At 35.0% G+C, this 14656-nt stretch overlaps 1 protein-coding gene across 4 annotated transcripts in view; it reads right to left on the reverse strand.

Moving 5' to 3' along the window:
• NBEA (neurobeachin) overlaps positions 1 to 14656 on the reverse strand; it is a 533052-nt gene that overhangs the window by 291964 nt on the left and 226432 nt on the right. For all 4 annotated transcript variants that reach the window (XM_064504927.1, XM_064504930.1, XM_064504928.1 and 1 more), the window contains 2 exons: positions 5853 to 6007; positions 1608 to 1734 (listed from right to left, as the gene is read on the reverse strand). In XM_064504927.1, the coding sequence (XP_064360997.1) occupies positions 1608 to 1734; positions 5853 to 6007 (282 nt within the window). The remainder of the gene's footprint in view (positions 1 to 1607; positions 1735 to 5852; positions 6008 to 14656) is intronic.

Below are 14656 nucleotides of genomic sequence, written 5' to 3' on the forward strand. Positions count from 1 at the left end.
AAAACAAAAATTATCTAGTATCAGAATAAGGTTCTAGATTTTTCTCAAGAAAACGTTAAAAAAAAAAAGAAAGGGGGGGGGTAAGGATACTCACACAAAAGAGATTAAATTAGTTGATTATCTACATTTTTAATATAATGTCCCATATTAGTTTTTTCAGCCACTATTTTCAGGCACTACTCAGAATACAATGACTTCTGAGTTCAAATTCTGACTTCAGAATTTGAATTCTTGATTTTGAAACACAAATTTTGCAAATAAAGGTTTTTTGACTTCTGGGGCAAAAATGTTTCAAAATACTTGTGAAAAAAATGAATATTGCATTGGTTAAAATGATTTAAAAATAAATTCAATCCAATTTAATTTTGGTACAGTAAACTCAGTACATGACTTTAAAAGAGATTTCACTCCTTCTTCTCTCTCAGAGAAGCACATTCCTAATATATGAGGAAGACGCGGCAAAGCAAGTGGTTTACTTAGGCCACAATTTTACTAACTTGTCTGGTACACTGTCTAGCAATAAATAAAATCATAATCACTGTTCTTTCCTTGATCACTCACACCTTTCTGGAGTGTAGCCAAGAGCCCTCATACTTTTAGACTGGTCCCACATCCATTGCTGGGATTTCAACTGCATTACTCATCTGAGAGTTCAGAGAGGACGAGCAAGAAGAGGTACTGTACTGTGTGTTAAACCACTGAAGCACCAATAACTTCTTTACAGATTACCTAGGCTCCTCGATTTAAGTTTATTTCCTTTCTATTTTATTAGTGAATGAAACTGTCCTATGGAAAGAGAACCTGCACAGCCTGTAAGCTTGTGAGCAGCTGGATTGGTTGCTGTCTCAATTTCCACCTTCCTAAGACTATATCTTGAGGTGTCTGGCCAACTAACAGAGATTGGCAACTTTTTATCATATCTGGTGCAACATTTTTAGGGCAGATATGGGTGCACTTTGAAAAGGTCCAAAATTTGTCTTTTATGTGTGCTCTGGGACAAATGAATATCTTTACAACATCATAAAGTATTAAACAAACAGTGTGGTAGCAATTTTAGAGGGTATTTTCCTGGCTATCTAGTCAGTATAAGAGAGGTATTAACTATTCCATAACATGTGTCATGCTACACCAACTCAGATCTAGAGCACCATATAGTTAAGTGCATGAATATGTGTGTCTGGTTTCATCCCCTCCACTTTACAGTAGGGCTTTTGTTTGCTCAGAAGAATTTGTGTGGGCCTCTCCTCCTACTTGCCAGTGCCCTGCTGCCAAGAGTAGGTCGTCATGCTTGCATTCCATCCTGATAGGAAAACTCTTGCTACCATTATTGAAAGACGTAAAAAGCTCAGGAACTAAAGAATTACTTTTAATGAAGTTTTAGTGTCTGGCATTATTCTAATAAGTTAGACTGCTCAGTGAAGTGTTATTTTAGTATGTGCATTCTTAGTACTGAACATATAAAAAAATATATACTGAATTATACAAATAACTACATTAATACATATTAAATAAACTAAAAATATATTTTTTCTTTTTATACTATTCTGTATGTATGAGGTTGTTGGAAGAGAAATTATACTTATTATGAAAAGATACAGCTTAGGTACCTCATGTTTTCAGCTGAATCCTCTGGCATTGGAGCAACAGTTTGGACAGCTGGGAGATTTTTGCTGGTAGCACCATTCACGAAGCTGGATGACGAAGAGGAAGAAGAAGATCCTGAGTCTACTGCACCTGTCCCCCAAAAAATACAGGTCTTAATTCAATCTGAAAACATATAACTTTTTTAGAGAGATTCAGAGAGATTTTTAACATAGTCCTTGTCTTACTCATCTACTTTAAAATAAATACTCTTACTTGTTCTAAAACAATTCAAAACAGCACTAGCATTTATGGTATACGAATATCATATCAATTAGTTACTTATTTTGTGAGTATAACAATAGTAAATTTAAGTAGCTACTGAATATCAGGCAAAATAAATCCTTACCTCATTTTCATTATTCCCCAAATATATTCCAAAGATGAAAACATTTTTACATCATCCTGTAAAGCAAGATCTTTCTAAAATAAAGGTATATTTAAGATGAGCTTGAGTGGAGAATAGGAGTTTAACTATTTTATTTTTACATGTATACAAACTTCTTGGCTGCATAATTGTAACTATAGGCAGAAAATAAAATAGAAATGAAAAAATGGCAGAGAAGGTAGCAAATGCATCGTCCTTCAGGAAGTAATGGCAGAAACTAGCATTTGAAGAATATTAGTCCTCTAACAAGACTCTAATGCTACTTTTTCAAATTCCTTCCTGGAAGTAAGAATTTTACGAGCTCCAAAGTAGGGGGGTGGTAGGGGGTTGATTTCAGTGCGTTGCAAACAGCTGCCCAGAAAGTAGATGCAGACAGAGTGTACATTTATACTTATGTGATCTGGGTCAGAGCTAAGAGCTAAACTTAGGCTCTAAGTGCCAATCTATCATGTTTGCTGAATGGCACTGAGAGTTCAGACTCTCTGAAGTGAAACAGAAAAAGTGCATAGTGATCACGACCAGTAGTGAAATCGTGATAAATGCTGCTACTGTTCTGCTACACAACTGTTGTGTAACACACCACTGCAACAGAGGTGTCAACTGACAGTCTTGCAGCTGGCGTGCAAAGCGTAAGGGAGGCGAGGGGGGCAGGCAGAGAGGAAGCTTTAGCTAAGTTAGCAAGGAGAGCTGGAGAACTCCAGATTAGACTACTGTTTAAAAATGGTAACTGCTTATTCCCTGTTGCTGGCCACTTTTAGCAACTCACATCGCACTGTCCTTCATGTCATACAGGGAGACTATTTTTCGGTTTCCTACAAATAAAAAAATTAAGCTCTACAAAACCTTTGTGGTTTTTTAACTGATTAAGCAGCCAGCTGGCAATGAATTAGAGATGCCAAATGCCTTCTCTGGCAGCAGAGAAGAGTATTTTTTGTTTTCCCTTTGAATAAATTTTTGCTGGTGAAAGAATTAAGATATAGATTAGACTTTTGACTGGCCCATTAAAGTAAACTTAAACACTCAAAACAATACAGAAATGAAGTAGGATTTGATGGGCATGTAGACCACTAGAGTGGCTAGTGAGGTTCAGGAATTCGACCAGGAATTGGTCTAGTCCGCTGTTTGAATAATGTGAATGGGAGGTGGGTTATGGCTGACATCCAGGCTTCTGACTTGGACTAAATACAACTGTAAAACGTACCCAGACACACCGAGAGGGAAACACAAAAACATACAGTAGGCCTTCTCTCCCAAGCTAGGAACCACAAAAACTTGGCTGGAAATGGAGGAGCTTAAAAAAGTTTGCATAGAGGCATTAAGGTTTCATATAGAGGAGAACAGATTTTACATATATACATATGTGTGCATGTATGTACATTTACACATGTATATGTATACAGCTACATGCATATTATTTACATATTTATATTCATAAAAGCATGTTACATATTATATATTACTTTTTCCCTTTCACCTTCACAGTCAACTGTTTTCAGTATGGTTTTTGTCTAAAAAATTAGTCGCTATGATAGTTAACCAGCTGTAATCACTGGCTCCCACAAAAGCAGGCCAAACAGACTTAGAACTACTGGATTAACATAGAAGTAGGAATCAGGGATATGAATCACAGAAATTTACTCTAAAAACTACAGAAACAGGTTATTATAAAAAGAGAGGAAGGAAGGAAACCCATCTCCCAAGAGATAAATTCAAAGAACTAAAAGGGCTTTAATAAGGTACATCTCATTACACTGTGACAGTGATGGCACATGGTGGAATGTGAACACTGCAATCCATGAGAAAATAACAAAAAATACCACTCTCACAACTCCAGCACCAAATACATCTCAAAGACAAAACTGGATGTGCAGAATATCTGTGACATACTGTAAAAACAACTGTAAATAGAGGGCTTGGGGGGGACATCTAGTGTTTCTAAAAATTTGTATACTTTCTATTTTTACCATAGTAAAAAATGGGTTATTTAATGAAATTCTATATACTGATTCTAAATCATTAATAATCCAGATAATTTTACAGACTTTACAAGTATATAACCAGATGGCTTCTGCATACTTCATGTATACACCTCAGAAATAGACATATATGATCACTGCTTTAACTACTGTAGGAATAGTCTAATTAAAAATTGTGAAGCGAGCGTTTTTAACTAAAATATATTTGTATGCTTCCAATGTGATACTGCTTTTTATTGTCATTAATGCATTTAGCATTTCTAAAATGTTGGTATCTAATTCAAACTTGTAAAATAAGTCAGATGGGAAAGAGCTTTTAAACTATTTCTTAAGAGAATTAATCAATAAAGTCATTTAGAAGAATTCAGGCATAAAGGGCTTTCCAAAATAAGATAAATAATGAAGTTCGGTACATATATAGCTTTGAGTAATTAAATCTGATATTTGCTGAAAAACCATTTAATCAATACTTTCCCATAAATCAAGGAAATCCGTAAAGCAGGAGACAAAGAAAGGTTGCATTAAAAAAAAAATACATGATCTAAAATCATGACTTTAATCCACAGTGAACATACCACGGGATCTGCAATACTGTCCTCTACCAAGAACATTGCTGGGGAAATGACTGATTTTTAAAGGGAATTACTTACGAAGAACTACTACATTCCAGCTAAACACTCCAAATCTTAAATCACTGAGAAGACTAAAAATCTTACACTATTCAGTATCATTTGGAAAAAAAGATTTTCAGTGCAGGATATTTTTTGCATGATAAAAAAGTACCTAAAAGGAAATCCATTCAAGATTAACAGAAGTGGCTACACACATGGAACTGTGAAAACATTAATCAGTGCCTTCATTCCTCCCATCTGCCTCAAGATAATTAGATTTTTAGACTTTTTTATTCTTAGAAAAATCAAAGTTCTATTACCAGGTATTAAAGGTAATCTGTAAAAGGAAAGAAAAAAAAATGAGTATATCTTCATTTTATTCCATGAAGTAGAAGGATGCCAAAAGCTTCCCCCTCCATTTTCTGCAGCCCCAGGGAGATTTTCATTTCCTCAACCTTTCACTGAAGTTGTGATATCCTTGAAGACAGCTCTTCTCTCAAGTGCTTTTGCTTAGTTTGGAAAAAAAAAAAGACCATGGCCAGAAATTTAAAAGGCGTTTAAGTAAACATCAGTTGCTCTCCCAGTAAGGATTGATTTCTGATATAACCTTCTACAGTCTCCATGATCTACAGACTCTTTCAAGACAGACAGTCCCTTTGGTATTATTATGAACAATTCAAAAACAAAAAGCCATGTTCTTCTTGTATAAGACACTTAATGAACAGCTATGGCTAAGACATTATTACTGTTAAATTAAGTAGGTTCTTACTGAAAAAACTCCCCCAAAATCATATAATAGTATTTACTGACAAATAGTAATTGCTAAAAATATTAATTCTCTACAATCTAGGATACAGTCACAAGTAGCTAGTAATCTTTACTTTCTTTGACATTAAGGAGGGATTAACATCCCTCCTTAATCATACTAACATCCCTTATTGTGAAGCTCTGGAAAAGCTAATTCATTTCTATTCTAAACTGCTTATAAAACAATATTAGAGATATTTATTCACTTATTTAAGGCTTTGCAAGTCCAGTTTGTGCTACTGAAGATTATAAACATACACCAAGAGAAAACACTATCTCTAATAAGGACAAGATTTAAACCTTCCAGGTTTTTATTTTAAAGGTACAAAAAGAACAACAGAAAAGATGATAAAAAAAACCCACTAAAAATAACAAAACAAAAAACAAACAGGAAAAGATGAGGGTCACAAAAATATTTAAGGACAATACCTGTTGTATTAATCATACTTTTTGGTGTAGCTCCTGTTGCAGCAAATATATTAGGTGTACTACCCGGTGGCAGTCCACTCCCAGCTGTAGCGGCTCCAACTGTAGTAACAGCAAGGCTACCTGGTGGGGGTTTCTTCACCGGCACGACCACGCTCCTGTTGAAAAGAAACACAGATTACTGAAACTCTGCAATGGAGCTACCACAAGCTTTTGTTTATTATAGATTTCCACTCTGTTATACTGCTATTGAATAGGAACACATAAAAACGCCTGAATTTTTTAACCTTTATGGAAAGTTGTAAAGTCAAACTCCCATATTCCAATGCATGGTTTGCAGTTCCCTGTGATTAGGAAAAACTCACTCAATTTCTTTTTCAGTGCCCATAAAATGGAAACACCAAACCGCTTGACTGGCATGTTGTTGAGACCACTATTAGCACTTGTGTTCTAAATTTGCAAAGAAAATATTAAGTGTTGAAACTATGGTAGCATACTAGTAGTAAATGCATGTGCAGTATTAAATGAATATATGTCATTTGATGGTCTTATCAAAGCTATCTGAGATGACAGGGGTTTTCTTAAGTCATCTGAACATTTAAATACAGTACTTGATTCTTCAGTTCCTCGCATATGTTCAGCTTGCAAATATAGTTGATTATCAAACATAATTCTTCACTCAGTCTTGTGGAAAACTTCTTTATTCATTTAACTCAACAACACGCAGATGTAAATGGAATATGCAAAGTCAAATATAGTAAATATTTAGCTGCAAAATATTGATATTATTCTCATTTTAATATAATATTTAAAAAGCAGTCCTGAGAGTTTGTAAGCTTTTAAGAAGAAAACAAGGCCTTCATACAAAAATATATGACATCATTGCATTCAGACAAATACATTTTCATCTAATCATAAACTATTCTTTTCTTTCAAGTCTCAAAACAAAAGACTTGCTGTACGTGATTAAAAGGGAAGAAGAAGGAAAAGATCACAGGGATATTTAATTAATACTTTTTCAACAGCGGTCATCTGTGATAGTCAGAGAGGTACATTTACATACATCCAACAGTATTCAGAATTTTATTTCACATTCAGTATTTCCATTTCTTTATTACACAAAAAAACTATTCCTAAAAACCCTATTTCAGTGGAAAATGTAAGTGAAAACCAAATCTGAAACAGTTAATTTTTGTAAATGTTAAAAATATATTTTCATCATTACATACATGTTTTCTAGTTAGCAGATACACTTTAAAATTAAGAGAAATCATTGTGATCAAATAAAAGAGCGAGAAAATGCAACTATTGGTAATAAGGCTACATTTTGCAACACAGTTGTTTGTTTATGCTTATTCACAAAACAGATGAGAGTAGGAGTCTCACTCCCAGTTTGTTTTAAACATTTCACCTCAATTAGAGGGCCTGGAATGCAAACAGTCACTCAGCAAAGGAACACCTTCAGTCAGCTACCAGAAGAGAGAAAAGGATTCTTATGAGGACGGGAATAAATTAATACAGGTTTATCTGAACTGATAAATACTAAATCTAAATCTAAATCTAAACCTAACCTTAAAAGAGCTCCAATGCTTTTGCTAAAAATATTACTAGAATGTAAAGAAGAATGAAGCTCTAGCCCTAACCTCGGGGAAAGGTGCAAGTAAAGTAAAAAATGATTTTTGTCTTGCGTCTCTAAATAAAGAAATATTTATCAAAGTAGTATAACCTGTAACACATTTTTCCATATTCCAAACAAAGAACAACAAAGAATAATGAAGAATATGGACAGATATTTTCAAGAAATTGTGTATTTGCTACCTTCTTGGAAGCTAAAAACATACCCAACAATAGCTGGAGAAACTGATTATGTCACCAATTGCTTTTACTAGACATCGGCATTTGTTTCTACCAAACACAAGTAAACATGGACAGTAGGCTGTTTTTTTTATGAAGGACACTGAAGGAAGCATCAGTCTCAATATCCTTCAATAATCTTTCAATTCAATAGTAAAACAACATAAATTACCTCAGAATTACCATGAATCAAAAGGTGTATAACAACCTTTTACAGTACTGTAATTTGTTGAAATATGTCTAAGCCCTCAATTTCCATGGATTTTAATTCAAAGATTAATCTAAATTCCTTCCAAGTAGATGTAATTGGTAATGCAAATTGCATTGGTGATGCCATTGTGATTACATACAAATGTCATTTTTTGTGATCTCTGCTTATTTTCATGACAGTGTATGAAATGAGCCATAAACACTTCACTCTTTTTAGTGGACATCACAGCACCACTTAATGTCCCCATACTCTGAACAACGGCTTTCATCAGCACCCTCAAGCACTGTGTTACAGGAAAGTTATCCTAGGCATAGTGACGGTTTTTCTGTCTCCTCCCATTTATATTAGGAGAAGAGGAGTTTGCACAGTAATCTACTAATTAAGATATGCAACCCTAAAATAATTGTTTTGGTCGGTAGTTAATAATCTCTTACAATCCTTGTTGATATGAAATGTTTACATAGCAGCATTTAAAAACACAGGTTTAAAAACACAGATTAATCTGCTCCTTAACGCTACAAAATTCCCTAAAGTTAACTTCTATGTATCCACAGAGATCTCTAGCTCAATTAATATTTCAATCAAATACTTGAGCTCTGGGTGTTCAGCCATACCAAGTACTCAAGAATAGAGCCCCTTATAATGCCGTATAAATGTAAGAAGAAATTAGGACGTGTATCTTAAACAGAAGCATCTCTTGATTGCATTAATTGCTTTACCTACCAACAGAAGCTTTGTAGAGAACTGCAATAGAAAGCTGAAGACTGGTATGAATGGAGAATGAATGGGAATGTCTTGGTGTTGAGGCACCACGGAATGCACAGCATGACCTGAACATGAGCATGTGTGTAGCTTCACAAGATACCCACATCTGGAGGTAGAAAACAGTGAACAAATCCTGACGATTGACAAAGGTGGGGTGGGATGGAGACACTGATGACTGAGAGCTCCAAAAGGGTACAAAAAGACATATCCAACCCAAGAGATATGAGCAGGACTTGACAGCTGGTGTTCCTTGTTGTGTCATTGCAATGGTTCCTGGACCTAACATCTGGACACAAGCACTGTGGCGCCTGACCGTTGGATGGACAGCTTGAGCACCCCGCACTGGTGCCTGACTGCTGGACGGACTCCTTGGACACACATGCATTCTAGTGCCTGTGAATGTGAGACTGTGAGAGCGTGAGTGAAACATATTTTGTTTCAGTTTTTATTTCAAATAAAATCACCTTCCCCTCCTATAAGACTTGGTATTGGTATCCGCTAAACTGCTGATAAAATATTGCAGAAGTATTTCCTACTACCTTTCCAAAGAATGTGAAGCTAAATTCAAGGTCTTCCTGTTTATCTTCAGAAAGCTCAATGGTCTTTCAGAGTACCTGAAACATCATCAAACTTTCCAAAGCAAAGACCACGTTCAGCTTCACTTCCCAGACAAAATGGACCAGACTGCCATAAAGGCAAAGTTTACAGACTGTTTTTCTAAGAGTTTAGTTTGAGGTTGAAAATCAGCTCCCATGGGAAGAATGGACAATCTCCCAAAAATATGTAAATATTTATGCTCTACGTATTGGTGACTTTCTTTTGTAGGTCTGAATCAGGATATTAAGACAGTTCAGGTGCCATTAAATTACAAATTATAAGAAACATGAGAAACATCTCTCCAATAAGAATATGAAAAATCAGAGAGACATTATTGTTCTAGCCTGAAAGAAAATGCAGTTTTGTGACGTCATACATGGCAATCTTGTCAAAATGTCTCATTCCTAGTGATAAAATAAAATATTGTGAATGAATACAGAATGACATTGAGATGAAGAAGACTAAGAAACTATATGAACAACAAAGTGGGGTGGACAAAAACATGAAAAACAATCAGTGTAACAGCAGAACAAGAAAGGTGAAAGAGAATGACTGACTGCTTTCCAATTAAAAAAAAAAAAAACACCTTCTTTAGCCAATCAAACCACTCCAACAGTATACACAGTGAGGACAACATGCAAATCAAAACAAAACTTTATGTAAGAAGCACAATTATTTACCTGAGAGTAACATGAATGGAAGACTTTAACGTGACAGATGCTGTACATATATCTTTGTCGGGCATTCAGATATTTCTTTCATTAAGGAACAAAAATCTACAGACTAGATGAAAAGGTCATACATATTTCTGTAATTTCCTTTTAGGTCTTGTTTTATACAATATGTTTCAGATTTCTAAAAATGTTCCAAACTGATCCACATTTTTCTGAATCACATCATCATGGTCCCGAATGATCCTCAATGATTTAGTCAACTAAAGCTAAGTAATAATTGACAATAACAACCGATTTTATCTCTCTGTTCATCTGGTACTTTACAACTCTAAAATTAGTTGTGACTACTGACCATTAGCCTGTTGCTGTGTGTGTCCTTCGCAAATTCTAAACCCACGCCTGAATTCAAATCACGATTAAGCTGAGTGTTCGATCCACCTGCATACCACTCAGGCATTGCTGGTTCATTAACTACCCTCAGCAAATGTCTACAGAACTGGGGGGAGGGAGGGAGGTGGGGAAGGGATTAGTAATTCACATGAGATATTGAGATCGAAAATAATACTATTTATTTATTGAACTGTAAAAAGAGAAAGTGGAAATAAAAAAAAATCTCTTTCAGTCTGATTCATATTCTCTGTCTCTTTGCAAGTTCAAACACAATCTTTAATCCATTTCAATATCCAAAGGCCCTCAAACTTAGTCACTCTGGTCAATCAAGAGGTCGGAGATAGGCTTTCAATACAGGATTTTGTGTACTGTCTATTTGAGCACTGGCAACTACATCAGCATCACTGTACACTTTTCTGGGATTCATGAAACCTTGCAAGGCTGAATTAATGTTCTTGCTCCTCCATTCCTCCCCCCTCAGCAGCAGAAAGCATGAGAATTTTCAATAAGTACTTTTTCAAAAAGTAGTACGGATTTCAAGCAAATTTTTCACAGAAGTATTCCATGTCAAACAGCAACTTCTGCCAGGTGTTTCAGAAGAAATCACAGCAGACAAATGGGGCATAGTTTGATATTACATCTCACTTTGTTTCTACAGTTAAATTAATCCAATCTTTGAAAAGAAAGTTTAACAATTCTGGTCTGATTTGAATTTTTAACAAGTGTTTGTTAGCATGTATTACTGCCACATTTTGAACCCTGCTTTCGACATTCCTCTATAAGGTTGACTGCATTAAGGTAAGATTTGTTTGAAATCAAAGAGGAAAGACATAATTCAGAGACAACAGAAATGGAGAAGAAAAATTGTATACAGAAATGTGAGGTGCACTGAAGGGAGACAGAAGCTTCATAGAGGTATATAATCTTTGAGATCCATGCAAATGAACATGTAGTGATGAATGTCCAGTTATTATTGACTTTTTCAATCATTTGATACTATATATTCACCAAAATATCCAAATTTTAAAGTACATAAAATGACCTTACTCTACTGAACTAACAAAACTGCTTGTTTCAAAAAAAAAAAAAAAAAAAAAAAAAAAAAAAAAAAAGAAAAGAAAGAAAAAAAAAGAAAAAAAAGAAAAAAAAGTAGTAAATCATCTCAGATGTGTTTTTAGGAAAAGGACACAAAGGTCAATGATCCTCCTTGCTCTCAGACCAAGCAGGAGAGTGAGTTTTAATATTTATGTCCTCAATGAAATTTCTAAGCACTAGTAGCTTCCTTGCATTCAAGATAATTTATTGCAAGCACCTAAAATGATCTTAAATATTGACAAGAAACAAGGAAAGACTATATGATATGAAAAGCTAACTATATGAATAACGATGAACGGTCTTGGTTGAACAGACAACAGTGGAAATACTGGAAATCTAACAAGCTTGAAGAAGGTGAACAGAATGTATGCTAAATTGTCATGTATTAAGTGCCAGAAACATCACAGATTAAGGAAAAAATTGCAAAGGAACAAAGAATATGAGGTGTAAACTGGGGATGGGTAGGGAACTTGATCCTGTATCTACCAAGAAAAAAAAATTCAGAACTCAACAGCTGAAAAGCAGTTGTTCTGTGAAAGTCAATAAAGCTTTAAGAGCGACTTTATAAAACCTTTTTGGGGTCTAAGCAAGACAAAAATCCAGGGTAATTTTCAACTGTACATCCAGTTAATCATATTGAAAAGTAAAGAGATGCTGGTTTTCTCCTGATAACGCACACATAAAACTTCATTTAAGATATAGCTACAGCTCTTAGGGATTGAATAAGAAAAGATGCACATCACAAAGGTTATAAGAAGAGTTTAAAAAGATCTAACTGCATACAGATTGCTAAATGATAAACAAGGGGGCTAAGAATACAGCTTGATGAAAAAAATTGAGGGTTAATATACCCTACTTTGTTGACTTTAACCTATTCACAAGTTTAGGATGAATTTGCTCTAAATGAACAGCTGAGATGAAGGTGCACTTCCACATTTTCTTCCTGACTGTATTCAGCAATTCAGTGGTTAAGACACTCACTAGGAGTTCAGATGATGCAACTTCAACTCTCTTCTCTATCTAACAGGATCCAAAACCATATCTCCCATTCCCTGGCGTGCATCTTAACTGCTACGTTAGGAAAGATATTCTGGAAAGGAACTCTGAAGTCTTTCCCTTGGACCAAAATCTCCATTGCACAAAAATCGTGAAAGTTATTGAGAGCTAACTGTACCCAAGATTCCTACATTACTGGTAAGTTTTTCCATTCCCATGTTTACAAGCTATTGTGATAACCAAAGTAGTGGGGAATGCAATGACTCTCCAGGTAGAGACTTCAACTGTAACTGAGCCAACTTTATTCACAGGAAAGGTGTTTTGCCTTCTCCAATTATTTTTCATCACAAACTTAAAGAAAAAAAAAAGAAAAGTAGAAACCGTTTATTCATAATTCATTTTGCTTGGTTTTAGTTTTCAGGAAAACCAAATCTATTTATAGCAATCATCTTTTGAAGACTACTGATTATACTGCGAATGTAGTCTCCTAATTTAGATACCACACTTAAATGACTGACATAGACCAGTGTAAATCAGTGATCTCCTAAAGATGCACAACAATAGAACAGATAAATAATGAACCGCAGAATCACAGAATAGTTGGGGTTGGAAGGGACCTTTAAAAATCATCTTGTCCAACCCCGCTGCGCAAAGCAGGGTTACCTAGAGCAGGCTGTCCATGACCATGTCCAGCTGGGTTCCGAGTATCTCCAAGGACAGAGACTCCGCTGCCTCTCTGGGCAACCTCTTCCAGTATGTAACTACCCTCAGAGTAAAGAAGCATTTTCTTGTGTTCAAGTGGAACTTTCTGTATTTCAGTTTGTGCTCCAAACTCCTTCATTTGAGCCTTCATTTTGTTTTCTCACATACAAACAGATTATCAAAAATCTTTTCAGTATTTTCTTTTTCTTTTTTTTTAAGATTTAAGATGGGATTTTCCACAATTCTTAGCATTGGTTTAAATGCTGCTTCTTAAAGTGGTAGGAAAAAACTCTTAGGGAAAACCCATGCTAAGTATCATAATTATGCATTCAAGAAAGTTTGTTTAATTGATATGATTACATCTGTGGTACATGCTCAATCCATGTTAAGACAGAGAAGATAATCTTCCTCTGCAGTACTTTTCATCTTAAATTTACCTTTTGAATTTTTATCTTTTTCCCATTTTGTCAATCAGTAAAAAGCAAAGTTATTCTAGTAAAACATATAGAGACTCCGAGTAGTACTTCTCCATATAAAAAATAGAGCTATGTATCTGAATGTACCTTCTAAATGCCTTCTTTATCAGTACTTATGCCAGGTATATGTATCAGCCCTGACTGGACACTCACTGAGTGCCCATTTTCTCTAGCATACTTTTAAAATTGGCCCCAAGGACATTCTATAGGGAACAAAAAAGACTAAAATACTTCAAAAAGTGGCTTTTGTTATTTCAAAATACGCTTGTAAAGACTGCATTAAGCATTTAAACTATGCAAACCCATAATATTCCAATTTATGAAATTATAAAGCATTAAAAGTGAATAAGGATGTTTAACAGCAGCAAAAATAACCGATCTCACTTCCAAGAACTCAAGAATTTCTGCATATGCAGGAATGCTTCCTATTGAAATAATTCTGCTAAGTATAGAAAATATATGCAAATTATTGCATTTTGCAAAAATAATAAATGAGATACAAAAACAAGAACCCGCTCTGAATTGCCATAACAGTTTCACTCTAAAGACTCTCTACTAGCAAAAGGTAGATTGTAACAAATGCAAACTTCAGAATGCAGTACTGGGTAGAATCACAAATAATTTCACATCCTCCCCCTTACAGTGGAACAAACATACATCAGCAAAATCTCCCAAAACATGAAAACCCAACACCCTAAAACCGATAGCAAGGACTGATTTTTGTCAGGCAAAACATGAGAATGCAGAAAGGAATTATTGGTGGGTTATGCACCATTACTCGTAAATATAGGAGAGTTAACCCTTTGTGTTTGCTTCTAAAAATGCCATCCTGGATGCTATTTTCAAAGAATTCAGTCTGACATTAAAAGACATGTCATAACTTTGAGAATCCAGGCTCCAGTGTCCCAGAAATCTGTTTATACAGCTCATAATGTAATTACAGCTACCTTAAGACAGATGAGGCAGAAGGCAGCAATATATTGAAAACTAATTGAAAAATGCAGTTGTCCAGAAGCACTTGTGGGGAAGAGGTCTCTGAAAAGCTGC

The sequence above is a fragment of the Dromaius novaehollandiae genome, chromosome 1, assembly GCF_036370855.1.
Source record: "Dromaius novaehollandiae isolate bDroNov1 chromosome 1, bDroNov1.hap1, whole genome shotgun sequence".
NCBI lineage: Eukaryota > Metazoa > Chordata > Aves > Casuariiformes > Dromaiidae > Dromaius > Dromaius novaehollandiae.